The sequence below is a fragment of the Etheostoma spectabile genome, chromosome 3 (assembly GCF_008692095.1).
Source record: "Etheostoma spectabile isolate EspeVRDwgs_2016 chromosome 3, UIUC_Espe_1.0, whole genome shotgun sequence".
NCBI classification, from domain to species: domain Eukaryota; kingdom Metazoa; phylum Chordata; class Actinopteri; order Perciformes; family Percidae; genus Etheostoma; species Etheostoma spectabile.
In genome coordinates this window covers 21,970,455-21,992,818 of record NC_045735.1, presented here as the reverse complement: position 1 = coordinate 21,992,818, position 22,364 = coordinate 21,970,455, and the positions used below count along the sequence as shown (strand labels likewise).

Below are 22,364 nucleotides of genomic sequence, written 5' to 3'. Positions count from 1 at the left end.
AGTAACAAGATTCCAGATCAGCCCATCTGAGCGTTCCTTTTCTTAAAGGCAGAGCAGGATACCCAAGGCTCGGTTTACACCTATCACCATTTCTAGCCACTGGGGGACCATAGGCAGGCTGGGGGAACTCATATTAATGTTAAAAAAAACCTTGTAAAATGAAATTTTCATGCCTTTAAATATGAGTGCTTGACTGAGGTGTGTATAGTGTTTACGTTTCCTTATTGTATGAGTAAGTTTATTCCTTTAAGTAGTGTATATTTCCTTGTTCATGGCACAGATGGGTTTTTATGCATGGTAGATTTGAAGATACCGTCAGTCTTCTCTTTGATAGTACAACAAATGGAGTTTGTGATCTCCTTTATTAGGTTGTCATATGCAGTGTCAGGATCATTGCAGTCATAGACTGCTTCCCCTGCTTGGGCCTGTGAGTTTTCACTCAGTTGTTGCAGGGTTCTCTCATTTAGTACTTTAGTTTTTTGCTGTGGTAATGTAATCTTACTCGCAAAATCTAGTATAATACAATTATAAAATGATTAGTACTATCAGAAAACACCAGACTCTAGCCTAGAAGAAGAATGTTTAAGTGTTGATGAAGTCACTTGCAACATCATCTCTGGAGATATCAACATTGAAATCCCCTATCAGGCCACCGTCTGTGTCTGTGACTTTTTTCAGTATTTGTGAGGTTTATCTTAATAAAAAGTGGATCAGAATGATTATCATCTAAGACAATGGCAGTTGCTCAGTCCTTAGGGAGTTGGGTTGGGAACCAGAGATTTGCTGGTTCAAGTCCACATGTGGACTGAAGTATGGTGGTAGCTGGAGAGGTGCCAGGTCACCTCCTGGGTACTGCCAAAGTGCTCTTGAGCAATGCAATGAACAACCAACTGCTTGGGGTGCCTTTCTATGGGCAGCCCCCTCACTCTGACATCTCTCCATTTAGTGCAGGTATAGGTACTGAGTGTATGTGAAATTCAAACCTACGTTATAATACAGAGTGTAAATTTTAATTTCCACTTGTGGGATTATACATTATTTTTAACCCTCATGTTGTCCTCGGGTCAAATTGACCTGTTTTCCTATTACTAAACTAACATGATTGATTCCACACAAGTACAAATCTCTATTTTCATTATTTTTTTCATTAATCTTATTCAATTTTATAGCCTAGTATTTGGAGAAAAAAATATTGAAGTGATTTTGAAATAGTATTAGGTAAAAGTTGACATATTCCAGTCTGTGATTATCAAACAACATCCATTCCTTTGATTTTAGTCTAAATAATTCCTAATTTCTGCTTTTCTAACTCAAACATTAGGTAAAATTTCCTAAACATGAGGTTTATTGACCTTACATTCCAAAAATAGCTGTAAAACTAAAGTTAATATGAAGGTGTCACGTAGTGTTAAACGTCAAAAAAGTGGCAAACATAAGTGTTGAAAAAGCAACAAAAACGTACTATCGTTAGGCAACCAATAACATCAGAGCTACAAAGTTTGAGAGTAAGGTAGCTAATTCCTCATATTTCCACAAGCTTCTAATGTTCAGGTTAAAAATGAGTAGTTATTTGTATTATTTGAGCTTTTTAAATGTTCAGGAATGTAATATTTACAATTTAAATTCTTATCTATATCTATTCAGTGTTTTACATCCTCTCCATCATACTTCAAATCATCGAAGGTCGTATGGGAAAATAGAGTATTTAATTTGGTTGACCAAAGAGTGTGCTGGGATCATATAAAAATAACACATACACATAAAACCCATCCATACACACGCACACGCTTACACGGATAACGTTAATCTGCTACTATTGTCAACAGAAAGTAAACTAGCTCCCTTTTTGATTAGCTCTCTACCCACATTATGCCTAGAGCTTGTAAGGAAAGTATTTAAATAAACAGTAATGTTTGTAATACCAAAGGTTTTCTGAGGACCACAGTGACGAGAGCCCCTTGGCCTGGATGATTCACCTGCTTTTAACTCTAGTGTTGTCCTCCCGGGTCAAAAACAAACAAAACATTTGACATTTTTGTACCTTTTGACCCGATGACAACAGGACAACAGTCTCATAACTTCATCAAACAGGACACAGACAACCCCCCACCATTGAATTAATAATTTAAAAAAAAATTGGGCTTTTATCCAAACAGTTCAACAACCAATTAAGCACATGTTCAAACAGGCAGGACACACATGTTAATGTAACCGTAGGGCTGTTCCAAGAAACAAGTTCTGGTATAATAAAAAAAAAAAACAGTCATCAGCTACAGGATGGATGTATGGAAACAAGCCTGTGTTTTTCTCCTGTCCCGGAATAGATAAGCAGTGTAGTCAGCGCTGTGGAGATAGGTCTGGCAATGTGAGACTATGCACATGATAAATCTTTACTTTATAAACAACGTATACTGTATGTCAACCATATACAAAAGTATCCAGAGTTGAAAACAGTTAATATTTATTTATGAAAATACCAAACATTAAATTTACATGATCTGAAACCTCTGAGCTGTACAAAAACCACCAACGTACTACCGATTGTCTTCAAAGTGAGCTGCAAATATTTTTGCTATTCTTTCAGTCTCTTTCTTCATGGATGATGGGGACATATTGGGACGCTGTCGAGGACCTCTGGGATGTGGAAAGCTGGAAAGTGAAGAGCACGGCCCCTGGAAAGATCCAAACAGACACACACTTGCAGTGTGAGTGCTGCAGCGAAATAACACTTTCACTGCAACACCCACATGAGCCAAATAACACTTATCTATTGCACTCAAAACAATCAAGCATACTGACCGATTAGTCAAAGGATAATTGATTGTGTGGGTTTGAGGTGTGTGGTAACCTGGGTGACCGCTCAAACAGAACAAGCCTTTCTTTGATTACTGTTCATGGGGAGACAGTTTAACAGGCAGGCCACGTGTCTGTCTGTAGTACAATCAGGAAAATGTGCAATAAGTTAATAGCTCAAACAGGTTCTTTAAACAGGTCCTTCCTGTAAATTAACATTATTAACATAACATTGCGTTCCATCTTAAAGTCCAGCACCTCCACACATATCTCCACACCCTACTTGAAACAGGATCCATTAACAAAGGTGTGACGCAAGAATATCTTTCCATGATACACTGAGGAAAACTCTGAGGAAACTCGTGGACATTAACATTAGTGTGCTTCCTCAGTTGTGCAGAATATTTACAATGCATATCTTTTTAGTGATACCATAACGTCTCTTTCTTAAGAGAATACAATTAACTGAAAGTTACTATAAATTTTAATGATGAAGCAATTTGGCTAAAGTGGACTGAAGAACTAATGTCAACAAACAGACAACATTCCAATCGATCCATCTAAAGTCATTTTATATGTTTGTATTGTGTTATTTTAAAGTGCCCATATTATAATTTCTTTTTTTTTAAATTCACATGTTATCATCATGTTATTTTTTGTTTTCCACACGCATACAAACTTGGAAAAAAAACTATCCATGCTGTTTTGAGTGAGATACAGGTTTCTGAATGTCCTCCGCCTTCAGTCTCCGGGTGAACCGAGACAAGGTGGCTAACCGTAGCACATGCTAGCACTAGCATGCTAGCTCGTTCTCGATGGCATAAGACAGCTACAACACACACTAGTTCACAATAATCTCCAAAAGAACAACTTCCATGTTCCTGTTCTGCAGGTATTCCACAAGTGCCCCTCGTCTAGAAGAAGTCTCCCAGCTAATCCTGCCTTGGACTGACCAAAGTTGGAGAAAGAGTTATCTAGCTGATGTGATCTTACCAAGCTACTGCGCATGTGCGACTCCCAACAAAGATAGTAAAGAAGTGAGATGTCTCACTCTGTAGCTAAACCAAAGACTTAAACACACAGGGTGAAAACAGGATCTGCAGCATTGTGCAGTACAACAAAAATATGGTGTTTTTTGAAAATGAAACATTGTAAACCTATTCTGGTACACCCTCAAAATACAATTATGAACCTGAAAATGAGCATAATATGGGCGCTTTAAGATTTCAGTCCTGTTTAAGTTTAGAATTTGTACTTGATTGAAAACAATGGAATTTGCGCTTCAAGTTTTGCGGTGTGGTTGATACATAACTTTCAAGTTTTCAGAGTTGTGTGCATAGTTCCATTTTGTGTGTATACAATGGAGAAAAACTGTAATATAGCATATTCACCATTGTGCTACATGGTGATTAAGAGTTACTTACATTTCTTTAACAGAGAAGAATACAGCTTTAAGTCAAACCTGCCCCCCACAAAAAATTAAGCATCCTATGAAGTTTCGCTCATGATGTGACATTTTAAAGACAAAATCACCTGACACCTGTCTGTCTAAATATGTACCTATGGTAAACACACAGTGCAGAAGGACAGGTTTTGTTCTTGCATAAAAACAGGTGCTGAATGCCTCTGGATACATCACAGCGTACGGCTAGAATCAATCACACAATAATCTGTTGATCTTAAGATTGTACAAACTACTAAGTCACCTTTCCAACACAACATACTAAGATTTTTTTACAGCAAATAAACATGCAACAGAGACTGATGAGCAAATAGTGTACACATTTTTCATTGCAGTGTAAACAATGGCCGGAACAATGAACACCAGATGTACTCATGCTGATCCTATAACAGTGTGTGTGTGTGTGTATATATATATATATATATATATATATATATATATATATATATATATATATATATATATATATATATATATATATATATATATAGACAAACATACATACATACATAATCATATATCACATATTATCATCTGTGTTTAGATGGTGTTTAGTTAATTATGCTGAACTTTAGTTGGTATGCAATGTTACAACTCTTGACTGGTCTCTGTTGACTATGTGTCATGTGAAGTGGAAATGTATCTATAAATAACACCCTGCTTTTGCATAGTAGTTGGTTACTGATGTCAACTGACAACAAATTCTACTATTTTTAATGTCTACTTTATCAAAACAAATCTCTAAAAATAGGACTGTGTGTAAAAAAAGAAAAAAACTAGATACTTCAGTGAGTGGAGAGTATAAAGTGGAGAAAAAGAGCGAGTGAGTGTGAGTGCCAGAAGTTGAAATGGTGACAAATACTCACAGAGTTGCTGGCGGTCTGGGAGAAAGAAGGAGCTAAACGTATGACTCTCATAGATGCCTCCAGTTGGTGAGAAGGGAGGAAGAAATTAGGGACTTCCACAGGGACCAAGCTTAATGTAGGATGTTAAAAAACATAAATACAGTATGATGGTATCAGGCCAGTCAAGATCAAATTTCATGAGATACTAAAGCTGGTAAATGCCAAAAAAGGACATTTATAATCACATGTTATAAATCAAAGTAGGTGTATATGTTTATTCGCCTTAACATCCTATTTAGCAACTGTACAGACGTTAGCCGTAAACAGACTGTATGTTCATTATGGGACTGTGTCTGTGTGTGCTTTTTTCTGTCTTTACTCTCCAGTCTCTCTCTCCTTTAACTCTAGTCTCTGTATATTTATGAAGATGATTAATAAAGCCCAGAGACAGGTGCTAATTCTTTGCTGAAGTTAAAACATTTTTTTTAACTCATGGAGACATGTCTTTGCCTCAATTTGCACCGCTCTAAGCACATTTGCATCTTTCCATTGACTTCACATGCAAACTCTACACAAACTGTTCACACAAAGACCCAGTGACAGAGGGTGGCATCCTCTGTTAATGTCATTACACCTACACCTACTTTTTTCTGTGCATATGCATGAAGCTGAAGGACAATTCCGTCACTCAACGAGTTTTGCCATGAATCTTTGACCCAAGATGACCTTCTAAAACAAATTATAACAGCAAAAAAATCGAATCTGACAGGCAACAACAAATACAGATCAAGGATACGTTTTGGAGTCTTGATTGTCCAGGGAGCATGAAGCATCATGGGTATCTGTGGTGTGCAGTGTGGTGGGTGATGACGCTCTGTCATCTGACCCCTTGTTGGGTTCTTTTCTCTCATCTACAGCTTGAGGTGTCCTTTCACCATCTCTCTCTGTGTCTGTAGTGTCTCCTGCTGATCCATCAAAACTGTCATTTTGTTGACATTCGCGTTCTTCTTTTCTGGCACATTTGTGTTTTCCACTAGAGTCGTGAGTTTGCAGATTTACCATCTGCCTTTCCTCGTCTTGGCTCATATCCGGCTCTTCTGATTCCTCCAGGCTCTCCACGGAGACCAGGTCAGGGTCTGACATGATGCTGGTCCAAGGACTGGTTTTGTCTGTTAAAGAGGTCACCTCATTGAGGGGCCTCGGCTTCACCACAACCTCCTCATAATCTTTGTCTTCCTCTTCATCATCCTCGTCAGATTTCTCATCCCATGTGCTGCCTGACCGATCTCCATCTTTGTCTGCACCTTCTTCGCTTTCATCCTCGGACACAGCAACCCTGTGGTTTCCTCTGTCTTTTTCTTCCTCAGGCTCAGAGTCTGTATGCTCTTTGGGCATCTTTGGCAGTGGAGAGTGCAGAGGAGACAAACCTTTTGGGGAAGAATTAGAAGCTCTGCATGGACTGGAGATACTTTCACAGTTAGTTTGTGGGTTGTTGTCTGCAACAGGGGAACTTGTTGAGCTGCTCTGTGGGTCCGAGAGAATCGTTTCCAGGTGGTGTTCTTGTAGACCTGGATGAAGAAGACAGTGAAGATATTAGCAACACTGCTGTGTGGTGTTTATGACTCGTTCACAGATTGAAAATAAGCAAGCAATTACATCATCTTGGAAATTAGAGAAAACCATATATTGATTAATCAAGAATAAACAATTGTTGATTTTAGCCCTAAAGTAACGTGCACTATCTTGATGTAAATAACTTGGGCACTTTTAGACTGACAGCAATGCAGTGTTGACTTCATTCCAATAGTTAGACAGAGATTTCATCACCACTGGTCTTTATATAGAGGACTGAAGAAGTGAGAAGGTGTATCTCTCCATTTATGGTTAAAGGGAGCAAGCTAAACAGTAGACTGTGTCCGCAGTGAACTGGCTCAACTGCCAGGGTTGGGTAAACTAGAACAAAGTTTACTTTAAATAGGAAAATGACTATATATATATATATATATATATATATATATATATATATATATATATATTGGACATTTATAAAAGAAATGTACCGTCCATGTGTAAGAGCTTACCACTAATGATATTGTTGACTTGTCCAACTAACTGGTTGGACTTGAGAAGAAGCTGACATGTGTCTGTGTCTGTGTTCCTCTGGTCCTCGTGCTTGGTGTGACAGTCCTGCTCAATCGTGGTTTGGAATGTGGGAGTTGAAAGCTTACGGCTGAAGTATCTCTGGATGTTGTCCAGCTCACTTAGTTTTTTCCTGTAAAAACAAAGAGTCATAGTTAAAGCTAAGATCTAAAAAATAAATAAAATAATAAAATAAAAAAAGCAAAATTAGCAAGTAAAGTCATCAGTACTCGCAAATAAGTATGTAACACTTTTAATAATGCCCAGCAGCAGAAGGAAACAGACATGTTTCATCCTTAGCAAACTTAGCACTGTGTAGAGACTGTAATAGAACGATACCTGAGTGTTGAAAAGAGGAGTGAGCTGGAGGGATTGATGTCACCAGCACTGCTGCTACAGACAGAATGAGCGGCTGTTTGTTCCTGCAGACTCTGATGGTAAAGACGTACTCTGTCCATATGCTCAATGTGACGGTCGCCCTCACCGGACCTGAAAAAGAAGTAAAGACATTGAATTTAGACATTTTAAATCATGACTGTATGTAAATGTGCAATTGTTCTACAAACCTTTCGGAAAACAGCCTGTCCGTGTGGTCGGGCGACGAGATCTTCTGCTCGGGGTGCCGGCTGATGTGAGAGGGGAAGCTACTGTATGTGGCCGTGGTATGGTAGCTGAGAGGGAGTGCCTGGAATAAAGTCTGCAAACAAATGACATTAATTATTATTAAAATTAAACAAGTTGCTTTTTTGAAACTGTATGTACAGTATGAATACTTTTTCTCACCGGTGTGTTTTTGGCAACTTCCTCATTGACAGTTTTTCTTTGTCCTCGGAGATCGTGGACACCCTTTAGTGGAGTGATGGACACTTTGAGCTGGCCGTGACACTGACCACTGAAGTCTGTGATGTTGTACCAACCACACACTGACTGGAAGCCACAGACTAAGGGGGACAGGTCTACAGAGGAAAATCCAATGACCCTCTCCGTTTCTATGGGAATAAGAGTGAATAAATATATCAAAAGTTTAAATGTAATAACGTCACAAAGTGAATCTGTTCCCTTTACCTCCTTTGTGCCAGACTTTGAACACGAGAGACTGCTGTGGATCGACCAGTAGCTGCTTTGAAAGCCTGTAGATTCAGAACAAATCATTATCCCAATATTTGATTGATATTTGACTATTTCAGTGAACCAAAGATATCCTCAAAGATTTAAGTTAATGCCTGGGATATAGCTCGACCTGCACTCATGTTGATGGTCCCACACAGGGCAGTCGGTGTTGGCTATGACAGCTGTACACACTGGTTCTGCAGACTCTGCAGTGACGTACGAAACACAGCAGCATGGTGACCCTTCACTGCGCTCTGCTAGAGGACAGCCTGCCAGAAAAACATACCATACACATCATTATTACTGATAATGTAAGTAGAAAAAAGGGGAAAAAGATTTCAGGTCACAACTTCACCCTTCAGATTCAGGTGCATAGCCCGGTCCACAGCAACAGTCACAGGGAAAGATTCAGCCGTGGTCATTTCTGTGTGCTGCACAGATGTGATGTCTGGAGTTGTTCTGGGGGATTTATTCCTGTGTCTGCTTTGTGATTTTCTGGGTGTTGTAGGCAAGCGGGATCGATCTGCTGCTTCCACCTCTTCCGATAAGAGTTCTTCTTGGCTGTCCGAGTCCACCTGGGCGTCAACTCCAGCAGGGACGAAGCCTGCTGTCAGGGTGATGTGCACCCTGAGAGCAGCCCCTTGTAGATCTGCAGCTGAGCGTCTGAACAGCGGATACACTCCTGTAAAACCACAACACTGGGATTAAACACAGCCATCATTTAAGTAAAGCAATCCTAATCAGTTAAATTATAACCCAATCAATAAATTCTTACCACTGAGAGTAAGCTTCTGCTTAGGTGTCTTTGCAAGAGAGGACAGATCGACAAACGCTGAACCCACCAGTCGGTCTGTGTCTCGGGGTCTCTGTCTGTTGTCTTTTGTAAAGGCAACCCAAACCTGCACCTCCAGCTTCTCCTCTCGAAGATACCACATTAAGGGCTGAGTCCTCCTCAGCTTCACAGTTCTACTTCCCTGGAAGGCCACTGTGGCCTGGCCTTCCTCCTCGATCGTGGGGTGTTTCATCTGGGAGCAGAAGGCATCTTGGTCATAGAACTTGTACCTGAAGTAGCAGTAGGTGGAGCGCTCAAGTTCCCTGAGGCCTGGCAGAAGCAAGCAGTGGACAGGTACCCATGCTCTAGGCATTGAAAAAGTCAAAGACATTTTTCTAAAGCTGTCTCCCCAAGCTTCTTCATCATCATGCACTTCATTCTGGATTATTTCCCAGCTCAAACCCCGAGCAGCTTTAATGACTCTTTCCCTGTCTGAGTGGTGGGCAAATTTGACAGAGATCTCGAGGCCCCCGACCAAGATGTGCTGGTGCTGAGAAGAACTTGTTTCCTGAGGTATATACAGTCCAAACCATCCAGAAATACCTTTTAGGTTGGGAAAGTAAACAAAGATTACTGTGTTTGTCAGAAAATCTATTTGACCCAACAACTACTAATGAGTGCACACATACCTGTTCTTTTATGGAGGAGATCAGCAAGAGGTATTTTCAATATGCCCAACATCACTTCCTTTGGCTTATGAGTGTATACTGCTGCAACAAATAGCACAAAACAAATGAGTAACTTACAGACAGATATTGTTGACTAATATTAAAACTAAACACAAACTAAAGGATAAATTGTGGAATATCATGATGTCCAAAAACTTGTAGGTAAAACTTATTCACCATCCTTATATACAATTTGGAGAAGTTCTGGTAACACACTAATTTGTGGACTTATTTGATTTTGGTTCAAATGTATCCTGTACATATTTTTATTAAAAGGATAAGCCGGATAAAAGTAGGAGCACTGCTTGTTCAAAAACAAAAATATCACTTGTACGTAAATTGTTACCGCAAAAATAATTAAACATTATATTTTTTTGGTATAGGTTTCTTAAACCTTTGCGACTGTCTTTGTTCCAGACAGTGAAGACAGCAGAGGCTTCCTCCAGCTGCTCAGCCAGGCTGCAGGTTTCTCCACTGCTCCTCTGAAACAGCAGATCACAGGACATCTCCATGTGGTGGTCAAACTCTGGGCAGAAAGTCCTGGCAGCTATGCGGGTGCATCTCCTCTCACGCTCAGGCATGAAGGAGAGCTCGACTGTGACGTATGAGTTCACTCCCACACTGGCAAAGTAGCTGAATCTTTCATCTTGTTCTGATAAAACTCTGAAACAGATATGCAGAAAGACAATAGCAAGCTGAAGCAATTGAGGCCGTGTAGATGTATATTGGCCTGCATTTATCCCCTGTAATGACTGTGCTGTCACAAATGCGCTTTTTCACCACAGAATAAAATGATAAATGCTAGAACTAAGACTCATAACTGTAGCATTTATCTTGCTAATGAATTGACATAAACACCAGTCAGTGTTCATTCTGATTCTCCCCTCCCCTATCAGTCTGTTCGGCATTTTGTCTATCAGCTTCCAAAACTTGTAACTCCTCGTCTGTGTATTCTGGCTCAAAAATATATTTTCTAGATCTTGGTTTGATACCAGGTAAAAATCCTCTGACAATTCCTCAAAGTCATCCATGATCACCAGTGTTGTTCGCTACTAACTAGCTATTCACATTGGTTTTGTTGACGGAAGTAACTGTGGTTTTTGGTGTTGCGTTAATCACTATTTCTTTAACAGTCTATGTAATCCCTCCACCCAAGGACCAGTGCTTCGCCTTTCTGAGAATATAGTAGTTCCCAGTTAGTATGCGGTTAGAAAATGGCTGTGTCTCATGTGACCTTGTTTTTTTGTACACCCTGTGACTAGGCAAATCACAATATGTAAATGGAACCATGTTGGTGTTATTTTGTCACTTATCGGGAGCAGTAGGCTAGTGTGAGCCAGTTACCTGCAGCATCTGTGCTAGGCTAAGCTAATGCTGTTACAGTTACAGCACGCACGGAGATGAGAAGGGTATGTATCAACTGATCTAACTCTGTGGGTAACGGTAAATAAGCTAAAGTCCCAATAAGTGTGGCGTGTTCCTTTAAAAGTGTAACTCAGTATCCTATTTTAGCTTCAACTGCCTTTCAAAAACTAAAACCCACAAACTTTGCGCTAGTCATCCCACAATTGGAAACGTTTTCACATACATTTACTCAAGCAAACACAGCTCTCTGGGTCAGGAATTGTATGTTTGATTGCTCAGGGGAGTTTCCATTCCCTTAAATAGAGCGCCCATATTATAATCATTTTCAGGTTGTACAAGAATAGGTTTATATGGTTTCATTTTCAGAAAACACCATATTCTTGTTGTACTGCACATTGCTGCAGCTCCTCTTTCCACCCTGTCTGTTGAGCTCTCTGTTTTAGCTACAGAGTGAGGAATTGTACTTCTGTTCCATCTTTGTTGGGAGTCGCACATGCGCAGTTACTAGGTAAAGACTACTAGCCAGTCAGAAGCAGAGTAAGAGGGCCTACCTTGCTAGCAGCTAGGCGAACATAATAACGTGTGTTGCAAAGTGACGCACATTTGTCTCTGAAGTAAAGGCTGGACTACAACAGAGTTGTTTGGAGCAGTTTGTGAACAGTGTGTTTTCTGTTGGAGATGATAAGTCCCTTTGGGGTGGACTTTGGGCTTTTTCACTTAGTAAACCCATTACATGCACAAAAAATATATATGACACCATAAAGAAAAGAGAAAAGCCAAAAAAGCACAATGTGAGCAGTTTAAAACAAAGGAAGTTCTCAAGAGGACAGTGGTAGCGATGTACCTGGCGGCGGCCTGCAGCCCTGATGCTCTGTGCACCTGAACCACAAGTGTTACAACACGAGAGGCAGCTCCTTTACTAGTCTGACCTTCCGGTCTCACTGGTCGGTGCTTGTACCGAATGCACACATCTAGTAAGCCTGAAAAAAATAACAGATCAGTCACAACATTTAAGATGCTAAATGTTTCAATGCAGCATTATATTGCCATAACTCTTTGTGTCTGTGTACCTGAGGGCTGAGGTTGATGTCCTGTGGGACTGTCCGTCCTGGGAATCAGGGGTAGGGAGAACATTTGAACCTCATTAGGATGCTGTCTCTGCATGGTGACCATGGCACACAACTTGGACAACGGAAGCATTCCTTTGGCCACAAGCTGGTCTCGGACGTTTGGATAATAATATCTGCAGAGACATGCATTCTTTATATGAAACCAGTAAGTATAAGGCTATTCTAGGCTATATACAAATTGGAGAAGGGATCAATGCACAGGAAATGTAATATAGTTTCAGGGTGATGAGAACCTTTTAGTTGTAATGAATGCATGTTGAGTTCCATTTTTTTCTACTTGGACAAGACAACACAAACCTGCACCAAACTTCAAACTGGACACCTCCTCCACCGTTTAGGCCTTGGCTTGAAAGAGAGCTGAGCAGCAGCCTCTGAACAGGAACCCCTTCAGGAGCCAGAAGCACATGAGTCTCAGAGTGACCAAACAGCGGGTCGGGGATACAGAGAGTTGTGGTGGTACGAAACAGCTTCAGGTTCACGCCTGTTGGAGATGAGATACAGGTCAGACTGAAGCAGACGGTAGAAAAACTTGGAAAATTCTTGAAAATGTCATACAATAAAAAGGGCCTTACTACTCTCTATGAGGTTTTGATCCACTTTTGCAGCAGGGTCACCCTCCTGAGAGGGGAAACTGTACTGGATGTAGCAGTCAGCCTCACCCCACACTGTGGACTGCAGAGGTGTCAGCCCATTTACCTTCTCCACTCTTATCACAAACAGATGCTCTCTCATAGTTTCCTCTTGTGATGCAATCGCCTGAAGGAGAAACACAATCGTTAAATGAGGTGAAAGGGACTTGCCCACTTGTTGTGTGTACTCTTCACTCATTAAAGAAACAAAGAAGACTTGCAGTTAGTTAAAAGACGTGACAATTATTAGCTGACAAACCTGCAAACACACATAGAGTATATAGTACAGTAATGTAAGAGTTCATTGAGTCTGAACTTTTTCAGATCATAGTATGAGATGAGAAATTCTTGATTTGTTTGGTTAACATTTTTATAACTATTCAGCATGACCCTAAATCAACTTCTCACGCAAGCTTCTTACATATTTAAATTTCTAAATATAAGCAGCTTTAAACCTTGTTTACTTACGTATTAATGTATTAGTATTATTTAGTACTTTTACAATGCATCAGCAAAGATTGCCAAATAACTTTTCTTCGAAGAGCCTTTGAAGGCACTGTCTACCTGCAATTAATGCTTGACAAGAACACACACACACAAAATGGTTCAAGTATTATGCAAAAAAAATTAACCCTGACCTTTGTTTGTGAATGATGCTGGTGATCAAGCAGATGTACTGGTCTCACGAGATGAGACAAGCAGTCATATTCTTCATCCCTTGTGCGTTGGAGGGCAACTATCTGTTCTGATTTGCCCATAGCCAATACTACCCTCAGGTGACCTTTACAACTGCCTGAGAAGACATCAATGACTGGCATGTAGCAGTCCACCCCTAAGACAGGGTACTGCGCCTGGAGAAGAAGGTGGGTGATCTTTGGATCCCTGAAGGGGAGAAAAAACAGAGAGGGTCAAGGTACTTTATAGTCACATACTGTACATGTAGTGGAATAATTCATCTCTGTATTTAACCCATCCCTCAAGGGAGCAACGGGCAGCCCTTTACAGTGCTTGGGGACCAACTTCAGATCTGAGCCAGTGGAGAACCCAGTACATGTTTTTTGATAGTGGGGGAAACTGGAGCACCCGGAGGAAACCCACGCAGATATGCGGAGAACATGCAAACTGGGAAAGGCCGGGAACGACCTGGACAACTATCTTGCTGTGGATAGACTGTGGCTGTCTCACGTGGAGCCTCCCTGTGTCAGGTATATTTTAGTCCACATTTATTTTTTAGATATTGTATTGAAGGAATATCACAACGCCTCTCAGAGGGACAGGTTAAATAAAAAAGGATCCACATATTGGCTGCTATGAATATCACAGTTGTGATTTTGTAGTTTGTTATTTCTGGGGTTGCAACTACTGAATAATGATATCAATTTCCATTAAGCTGCTGACTATTTTCTGGAGTGATCAATCATCTGCCTTTTACAATTTCCCAGGAGCCAAAGTTGTTCTATACAAATAGCTTGTTTTGTTTGACAAATATATTTAATTTACTTTAATAGTGGACCAAGAAAGCCAACAAATATTTACATTTGAGGCCAGAAGCAGTGATTTGTCTTTACTTTTAGCAAAAAAAAATAACTTGGTTATCAAAAAGTTGTAGATATATTTTCTGTCAAACAAATTACTATTAATTTAGTAACTCGTTCCAGCTTTAATTACCCCATAAAAAGTTATCAACACCAATTTAAATACATGGTGATTATTCTGTAAACTCACTCCTAATCCAAAGAAAAAGTTTAGTTTTTACTTTTCTGTTTAAAAAGAATTATAAAAACATGTCTTTCTACGACTTGCCTAAATGACATGTAGAACTGGTGGAGAGGTAATTTCACAAGGCCGAGGAGTTGATCCTGCCCTGAACATCTGGTTTTCTGCCACACCTCGATTACCATCACGTTATTTTTCATCCGCTCCAGCAGCTTGGCTGTTAAGGCCACAGGAGTCACCTGTGACAAAGGATGGAAAAAAAGTCACGCGGGTCAGTGAGATTCTTCATTTACAACATAGATGAATGTGGTTTTCTTTGTAGCCTAATTAAAAAAATTAAGAAAATTTAAGAAGACTTGATCTCCTGGACAAACCTGAGCAAAGTTGAAAGAAGGATTTGCCTGACCCCAGCTGATGACAGATCTTGCTGTCTCATCACACCAGAGTTTACAGTTCAAGTACATGTTTGGAGCCTGCATGGGCTCACAGTTGAAGTTCTTTCCATCTGGCACCATGAGTAACGTATGCAGCAGGACCTCAGGATTCTCTTCCACCTCCACCTGCTGCCAGGATGTATGAGGTGATAGGTGGAGGCCGAGATTTGCAGAGGGTCCTTTTGAGGGTTTTTGTTGACTCCAAGAATTCAGTCTGGAATTTTCAAAAGAACCAGCTGGTAACTCCTCCCTGCCAATGTCCACATGTTGAGATCTAGAACTGGTCTCTCTCTGTGGACTGGGTGCAGGTTGTAAAAGTGATGTGTCATTCCGAGCCAGCTTGCTTTTACTTTTTTCAGAGGAAAAATCTTTGTTGTCTGTAGCGAGTTCTAGTAAAACCTGAAAAATAAAATAAAATATTCTCTATAAAAGTTACTTGGGTAACACCTATTAGGCTTTCAAACTCCTGGGTAAAAAAAAAACAGTATATTACCTTCAGAGGTCCAACCTCCTGTGTTTCACCGTTTCCTTCAACGCTCTGTACAGGTAAGACGACAGACTGACTCAGCTGCTTGCTCTGCAGCAGACAGCGCAACGGGTAAACTGCCTTGCCAATGGGAACAGGCTACAACAGGAAAAACCAAAGTCATCACCAGCACTTCATTTCTTTAAGTATTTGATGATGAGTTTTAATGAATGTCTACCTGTGTTTGTAGGCATTTATTAGAAACAGGAAGTCCTTTTTATTTGTTTTATATGAAGTTCTATTTCATAAAGAAGTTACATTAAGGAAGAACATTAATTTTTTCAGTGATGCTAAATGGTACTGTTTGCACATACAGTACATATATATATATATAAATAATACACCCATCAAATAAAAAATAATCATAAATATCCATTCAAAACCACCAGAATTGTGTTGTACAAACAGATCAAATTCTAATGTATTATTACGAGAAAAACTTAAATCACAAATTAATTTAAATAGACCCAAATGTAACCCTGAGTGAGTCATTCTTAAACCAACCAATAAACTCATTGTAACCAATCAAATGAGTCCAAAGCTACTTACTTTCTTTTGGTCGTTCTTTCGAGAGTAAATCTTAAAAATCAGATTAGTTCCCCACCACTTTTCCATTGTTGCTGTGCTGAATTGGACAGGAAACACAGAATGCTGATGGAACTTCACGGCTAAAAAACATAGAAGAGTCACATTCAGTCAACACCTGTACCACTCAGCTAGGTTTCATAAAAGTAGATTGTAACCGGTCATACTTCCTCCTGTGACTTTACTGGCAACAGCTCTGATCACCTCCCCATCTCCCCCCTTACTACGATCATGTCGACTGGAAGTGGAGGCCATCGGGAACACATACTCAATAAAATATGTGCTGATGGGAAAAGAGAGGAGATAAAACAGGCTTTTGTTAATAATAATTTCTTTTCATTATTATTTTTAAATGAGATCAAAATAATGTGAAATGTTTTGCCTACCACTTCTTGCTGGTTAATGGTCTAGGAGGTTTCCCTTTACTATAGGTCTTTCCAGGTGTGTTGGCTGCATTGCCTGAAGGTGCGGTTAGGGAGTTGATAGTCACTCTCGCCAGCCGGATTAAACTCAGCAAAGTCACCTGCTCTGCACTCAGGCCACGAGGGCTTTCACCAGCATCTGCGGACCGCTGAGGATCTGAGTTTGGACTGGACACAGTCATAATATGGTGAATTGTCTTCAATGTACTAAAGGTTATATCTAGTCTATTTGCATACTGAATGTTTGTCTGAGCTATATGCTTTCCTGGTATCGTGCGTGTATCCCATATATTCAATGTAAATAGTTTATATAGCTGGTCAATGTCCTTCAGTGTCTTTGTAACTGGTTTATTTTTAGATGTTGATCAATTACAGTACCTTAGGGAGAATATAAGCCTTCTTAGAGTGGCTACGATTAAAGGTGGAGGGATAAAAAACATTGGATGGAACCCACACTCCCAACCCTGACTAGATCTTCTGAAAGGAGCTTTTTACTGTCCGAGCAGCATGGCTTAAGGAGCATGTAAAGACCCTCACCCTCTAATGATCTTGGGTCCGGACTGTATCAGCTGTTGTTTACTCGAGGACACTGTTGCTTGATCCTCCTTCTCTGTGTCGTTTGGTCTGATATCTGACATCTGAAAGACAAGATAAGAATGACTACGTGAAGAATTACTTCAAATAACCCTCTGCTACAAAATCATATAAAACATGTTTTTCCCTGACAATCATCAGAAATTTGTCTACTTACAGGAGGTTTGTAGAACAAATTTTCCAGTAAGCTCTGATCATATTGTGGATCATTGAGCTCACTATCTCCACACACACTGCTATGGCCAGACAGAGATTCAGATAAGGAGATATCTCCATCCCAGAGAGGTAGAGGAGACGTGTTTAAGCTAAACAAAAAAATAAAAAACAGTAAAAATCTTGTACAAAAATAAAATAGAAACGCTTACATTTTTCTCTCACCTTTAGAAGTAAATGTGCACATAAGTACCTGCCGAGGAGCAAATCCACGGCTCTGTTATCCGTGTCTACGGGACAGTCTAAGCTGCAGTCTGAGACTACAGCAACATTATCAGGGTGCTTGAGAGTTGAATCAGCATGAAGAATATTTTGAAGAAACATCCCAGAAGGAGAAGGAAAGGGCCTGCAGACAAATAAATGAAGTATTATAGACTGTGCATTATAAGGTGATAAAAAAAATATCTTTTTTTTTTTTTTTTTTACACAAACTTTTGAAACACTAACGTGGAAGGTGGCAGGATGTTATCCTTTGGGAGAGGCAGAGGGGTGTCTTTCAGAGCCGGGGCAGAATCCATGTCACATTTTAAAGATGATACCACCATAGCATTTCTGAGCTTGTTCCCACGCTCTAGAATAACTGAGATGAGAGAAAATGTTGGGTATGTATTAAGAGACAGTCAAATTTGTGAGTTTGTGGTTATGTACATCTGGTGTGTAATCATGCTGCAACCAACCTGAGAGGATATCATTGGTTGTATGGCCAAAAGGCTCCTGATTTGAAGGATTCACAGTTGTTTGATTGTTCAGAGATGGGTTTGTTGTCGGTATCTGATTCTCCAGTGAATCTTCTCCGCCTTTATCTTTCTGTGTATTTTGGAAATATAAGTGGTCTTTCCCTCTGAAAATATAACAACAATATATACAGTAAGATTATTATGCTCAGAATTAAATAAAAAATTATTAAATTGTATACCAGTGAGCCCTTACAGGAAGACACAGACATGTTATTATGAATAGCAACACCACAACAGCAATAACTTCAAACCTTGGAGTGTTTCCACTGCTGCTCCCTGCTGATTCTTTCCCACTGCAAGCTGAGAGCGATCTGGACTGAGTGGGCACAGTCAGTGTGGTGACTTGTGGTCCTTCAATGCTGATATCTGTGATGGGACCTGAGCTGCTGCTGTCATAGGCTTCAGTTAGAGGTTCCAAATTAAGGGAAACCTAAGGAGGTTAAAAGAAAAAGAGCTAAAATGTAGATTTTACATGGTTTACGACTGCTCGTACAAAATGATAAACACCTTGAACATTAGAAATCTTGCTATCCATCTAACTATATATGGGGTTTGTCAATGCCCCAATTGTAAATGATGATAAGAGTCAGTTGTGGATGATGAGTCCTAAATTACTGAATGCCCAATAAACACTTTATAGATATAATCATGAAAACAAAAAAATGATAATAGGTTTAAGGTTATCATGGCTTTAAATGTTACTTGTGATACTCTTTTGTCCCTACCCAGGAAGGTCACAGTCCACTATAAACAGCGCCCCTGCAGTGGCTAGAGATTAGATGAGTTGTTTAGGTGGAGTCAGGGTATCCCTGCCATTGAAAGGTTAAGGTGCAGCACCCGAGCAGTTTGGGGCTGCACCTAAGCCAAATTAACGCAATTAATAGATTTTTCTTAGATTTAATGACTGTAGATTGATACAAAATGATGTGAAAAAGAGACACAAAATAACCACAAAGGGACACAAACCAACTACAAAGAAAAAAAAAGAGACACAAAGAGACAAAAGAAATATATGGGGATGAATGAAAAATGTAACATTTTCTTGAAGAAGGACCCTTAAATCCTGCACGCACCTAAGTTGTCAACAAAGCGAGGGAAAACACTGGGAGTCTTTCTATTCACTACATTTCAGTATGCCAAACATAATTCCGCAAATGCAGCTGGCAGGTAATATGTGTATTCAAGTTTACAATCACCTGTAATTCTCCCAGCTTCTCAGATGTCGGAGATACAAGGGTGTAAAATCCACTGATGGGGTGTGCCAGAGAGAGACGAGAGATGCTTGCAATCTGAGCCCGTGCAATTGGCAAGTGATCCGGTTTGGTCAGAACTTCCAGCACCAGAGAGCTCATATCTGTTCATCAGTGACAGTTAGTGGCTGATTTTAAACAACATTTTAAACTCAAACTTATCAAAGCCTTCTTAGTTACCTGTAAGATAGGAAGTAAACTGCTTTGGCCCACAGCGGATGGGGAAGCGAGCAGTGGTCTTGATGGTCTTCTGCGATGGCTGTGATCCATCTCTTGGAAAGAAGAGCGTCCCGTTGGATGACTCTCCCCACCAGCGCAGCCTCACAAATGTTGCAGACTGAGGCTTCTGAACTGTCCATAACACACGGCTTATAATCACCCGCAGAAAGCATCTTAGTTGGCCTTCGACGAGAGGAGGGAGGCTGGTGGCGGGGGACACATCGCTTGGGACTGCAAAGTGTTATTTTTGATTACAGCATAGTCGAAACACAAAAAATGCAAACATTGTAAATTCTAAAATCATGTCATCATTACAGGACAGGTAAGGTAAGGCAGTAAGAGTGGTATTTGCTGCAGGTTTTAGCTAGATGTTTGCTGGTATAATAGTTATATACTATACTGTACCGGATATCGATACTGCAACAATATTGTAGTGTTGCCTATTGGTGCTTTCACAAAATATTTATACAATGAGATTTTTGATTAGTAATCATCAGTAATTTGGATATAATGACTAAGTGTGTAAAGGCAAATAATATAACAGTTACAACAATCTGGTAAGTTTAGAAATAACATAACTTTACTGTAATGCAGCCTTTAAAACCAGTAAAAGAACTCTTATGCCATATTATGACATTACGATATCCAAAATCTAAAACGATATCTAGTCTCATATCACAATAAAAAAACTAATAAATAAGTTATTATAATCTGTTTTACACACATGACGAGTTGTATGTAATATGAAACAGTGAAACACTGTTGAAGATGACACTTGTTACAATTGGCATGAACATTTCCGTATTAATATTATTGTAGTAATTTCAGCCATACCCAGCCTTACTGTTAAGATGTGTATTGGGAAATATCCTAAATGATTCCTTTTGAGCTACTGTATGAGGATTTCAAAATGACTAATGAATAATTAATTATACCACTGACAATGATGCATTAACCCAGGAGTGTTTGAAACTCTATGAAAGCGTGTTGGCACAACTCGTAGCTAGTTACTTACCCAAGTGATGGCAATTAATCAAAACACCTTAAGCCCTATACCCTTAGTCAGGGTCCACACATCCCAACTGAATAGTTGTTATTCGATTCAATCTGTAACGTTAGTTAACCAGTTTATTATCTAGCCAACATGTGCAGCAGCACTTATCTACAACAAATAATGCTATTACTTTCTTTCTACTCTGGCGCTGACACAGCGCTGTGGATTCTAACTTTAGACTATCTACACAGCAGGCAGCAAATACAAATACAGGAACATTGTAAGAGACATTTACACTAAACAACTGAGTCAATTGTATTTAGTATTGACAAATGTTACACTTCGCTTCTAGCATCATTTGGCAAGCCCACAACCTGTTTTAAAAATTAAGCTGCTGAACAGCACTCCGGCACATTAACTTCACAACACCACATGCAAAAACAACACTAACCGAGAAAAAGTAAGAGCATATTACCTAACATAACATTAGCTAGTAAGCTAACGTAAGAGGCTAATGTAATACTGACAGCTGACGCTAACAGCTAGCTAGCTACGTACATTATTGAGTTGTTTTGCTAGCATGTAGCTAAGCTAACAACAGTTTACCTTTCTTTTTGCTGCCTCCAGCTTTGACGGACCTTTGTTTTCTGCTCTTCATTCCGCAGCTCAGTAAGCTAACCTGGTTATGAATGACAACCTTGCCAAAGCAAGAGGTGAACCGTTTTCAGGCATGGTTTTATCACGCTCCATCCAACTAATAATCCATTTAACAGAGCAGACTGAGCTGCATACAAGCAACAAACAGCAGCGCGCAAATCTGTTTCCGACTTTCCAGTCTGTGGTTTCCCAGCAACAGTATGGTCCGAACTTGCCGCCGTCGCTGCCGCTGCTTTTCACGGAGGTCTTCTGGGAAACGGAGTTTTTTTTGCACACATTCAATGCTCGCTACGTGGTGATAACAGCCTGATTGCAGGTTTAGCTCAGCTTGAAAATGTTCAAATCTATCAAATCAAATGATTTAAATGATTACATCTTGTGGAAATAGGTTTTAATCATAATATAGGCCTAATGGTCAAAGTAGAACCTATTTATTTCAGCTTTACGTTTTAAGTTTCATTTTGAAACAGTGAAATACATGCTCTTGTTTTTTTCAACTTTTCAACATTTCGACTGCATGCAGCCTTCTTTTACATCACCAGCAGAGGGTGGGATTTTCTTCTTTCGCAAAACTGAGATTTATAAAGGCTTTCTGTATTTCAGCTTCAGTTTATTTAGCTGTTGCTGGACAGCTTCTCTATCAATCATTGTTGTATTCAAATCTATTTTTCCATCAGATATGCACACGATCACTTAGGAACAAGCTTCCGGAAAACTGCAGGTCAGCACCTACTCTCGGCTCTTTTAAATCAAAACCTTTCTTTTTGACATAGACTCTTTTTAATTCATTATAGCCTACATTGTGATTTTTATTCTTGTAATCTGTTTTTAATTACCTACATATTCGTTGTTTTTGATTTTGTATACATTTCTAACTGTGTTTTAATGTTTTATGTAAAGCACTTTGAATTGTACTGCTGCTGAAATGTGCTATATAAATAAAACTGCCTTGCGTTGCCTTATGCTATAACACGTAATTGACTGGTTCTCAAAATGTCTCACGTTAGGACGGTTCCCAACATGTTAAAAAGTGCAGAATTACTG

General features: G+C 39.7%; 1 protein-coding gene across 4 annotated transcripts; it reads right to left on the bottom strand.

Moving 5' to 3' along the window:
- Positions 1-2,440: 2,440 nt before the first annotated feature.
- On the bottom strand, positions 2,441-21,536 carry c2cd3 (C2 domain containing 3 centriole elongation regulator). Of its 4 annotated transcripts, none has more exons than XM_032507290.1 (33): positions 21,270-21,536; positions 19,631-19,900; positions 19,397-19,554; positions 18,452-18,630; positions 18,141-18,304; positions 17,911-18,043; positions 17,657-17,809; positions 17,408-17,555; positions 17,194-17,294; positions 16,621-16,824; positions 16,402-16,517; positions 16,199-16,317; positions 15,617-15,748; positions 15,064-15,522; positions 14,777-14,928; positions 13,612-13,855; positions 12,917-13,100; positions 12,642-12,825; positions 12,285-12,457; positions 12,059-12,194; positions 10,244-10,512; positions 9,811-9,891; positions 9,125-9,724; positions 8,705-9,031; positions 8,480-8,618; positions 8,305-8,369; positions 8,023-8,228; positions 7,806-7,939; positions 7,579-7,728; positions 7,182-7,372; positions 5,897-6,668; positions 5,122-5,230; positions 2,441-2,672 (listed from the first exon to the last, which is right to left on the bottom strand). In XM_032507290.1, exons 1-33 carry the CDS (start codon positions 21,319-21,321, stop codon positions 2,535-2,537), a joined length of 6,642 nt encoding a protein of 2,213 aa, XP_032363181.1. In that variant the 5' UTR covers positions 21,322-21,536; the 3' UTR covers positions 2,441-2,534. The 4 variants fall into 4 exon arrangements, with proteins under 4 accessions (XP_032363181.1, XP_032363183.1, XP_032363184.1 ...); XM_032507292.1 differs by having other exon boundaries at positions 7,806-7,936; XM_032507293.1 differs by having other exon boundaries at positions 9,811-9,888.
- Between the last annotated feature and the right edge of the window lie 828 nt (positions 21,537-22,364).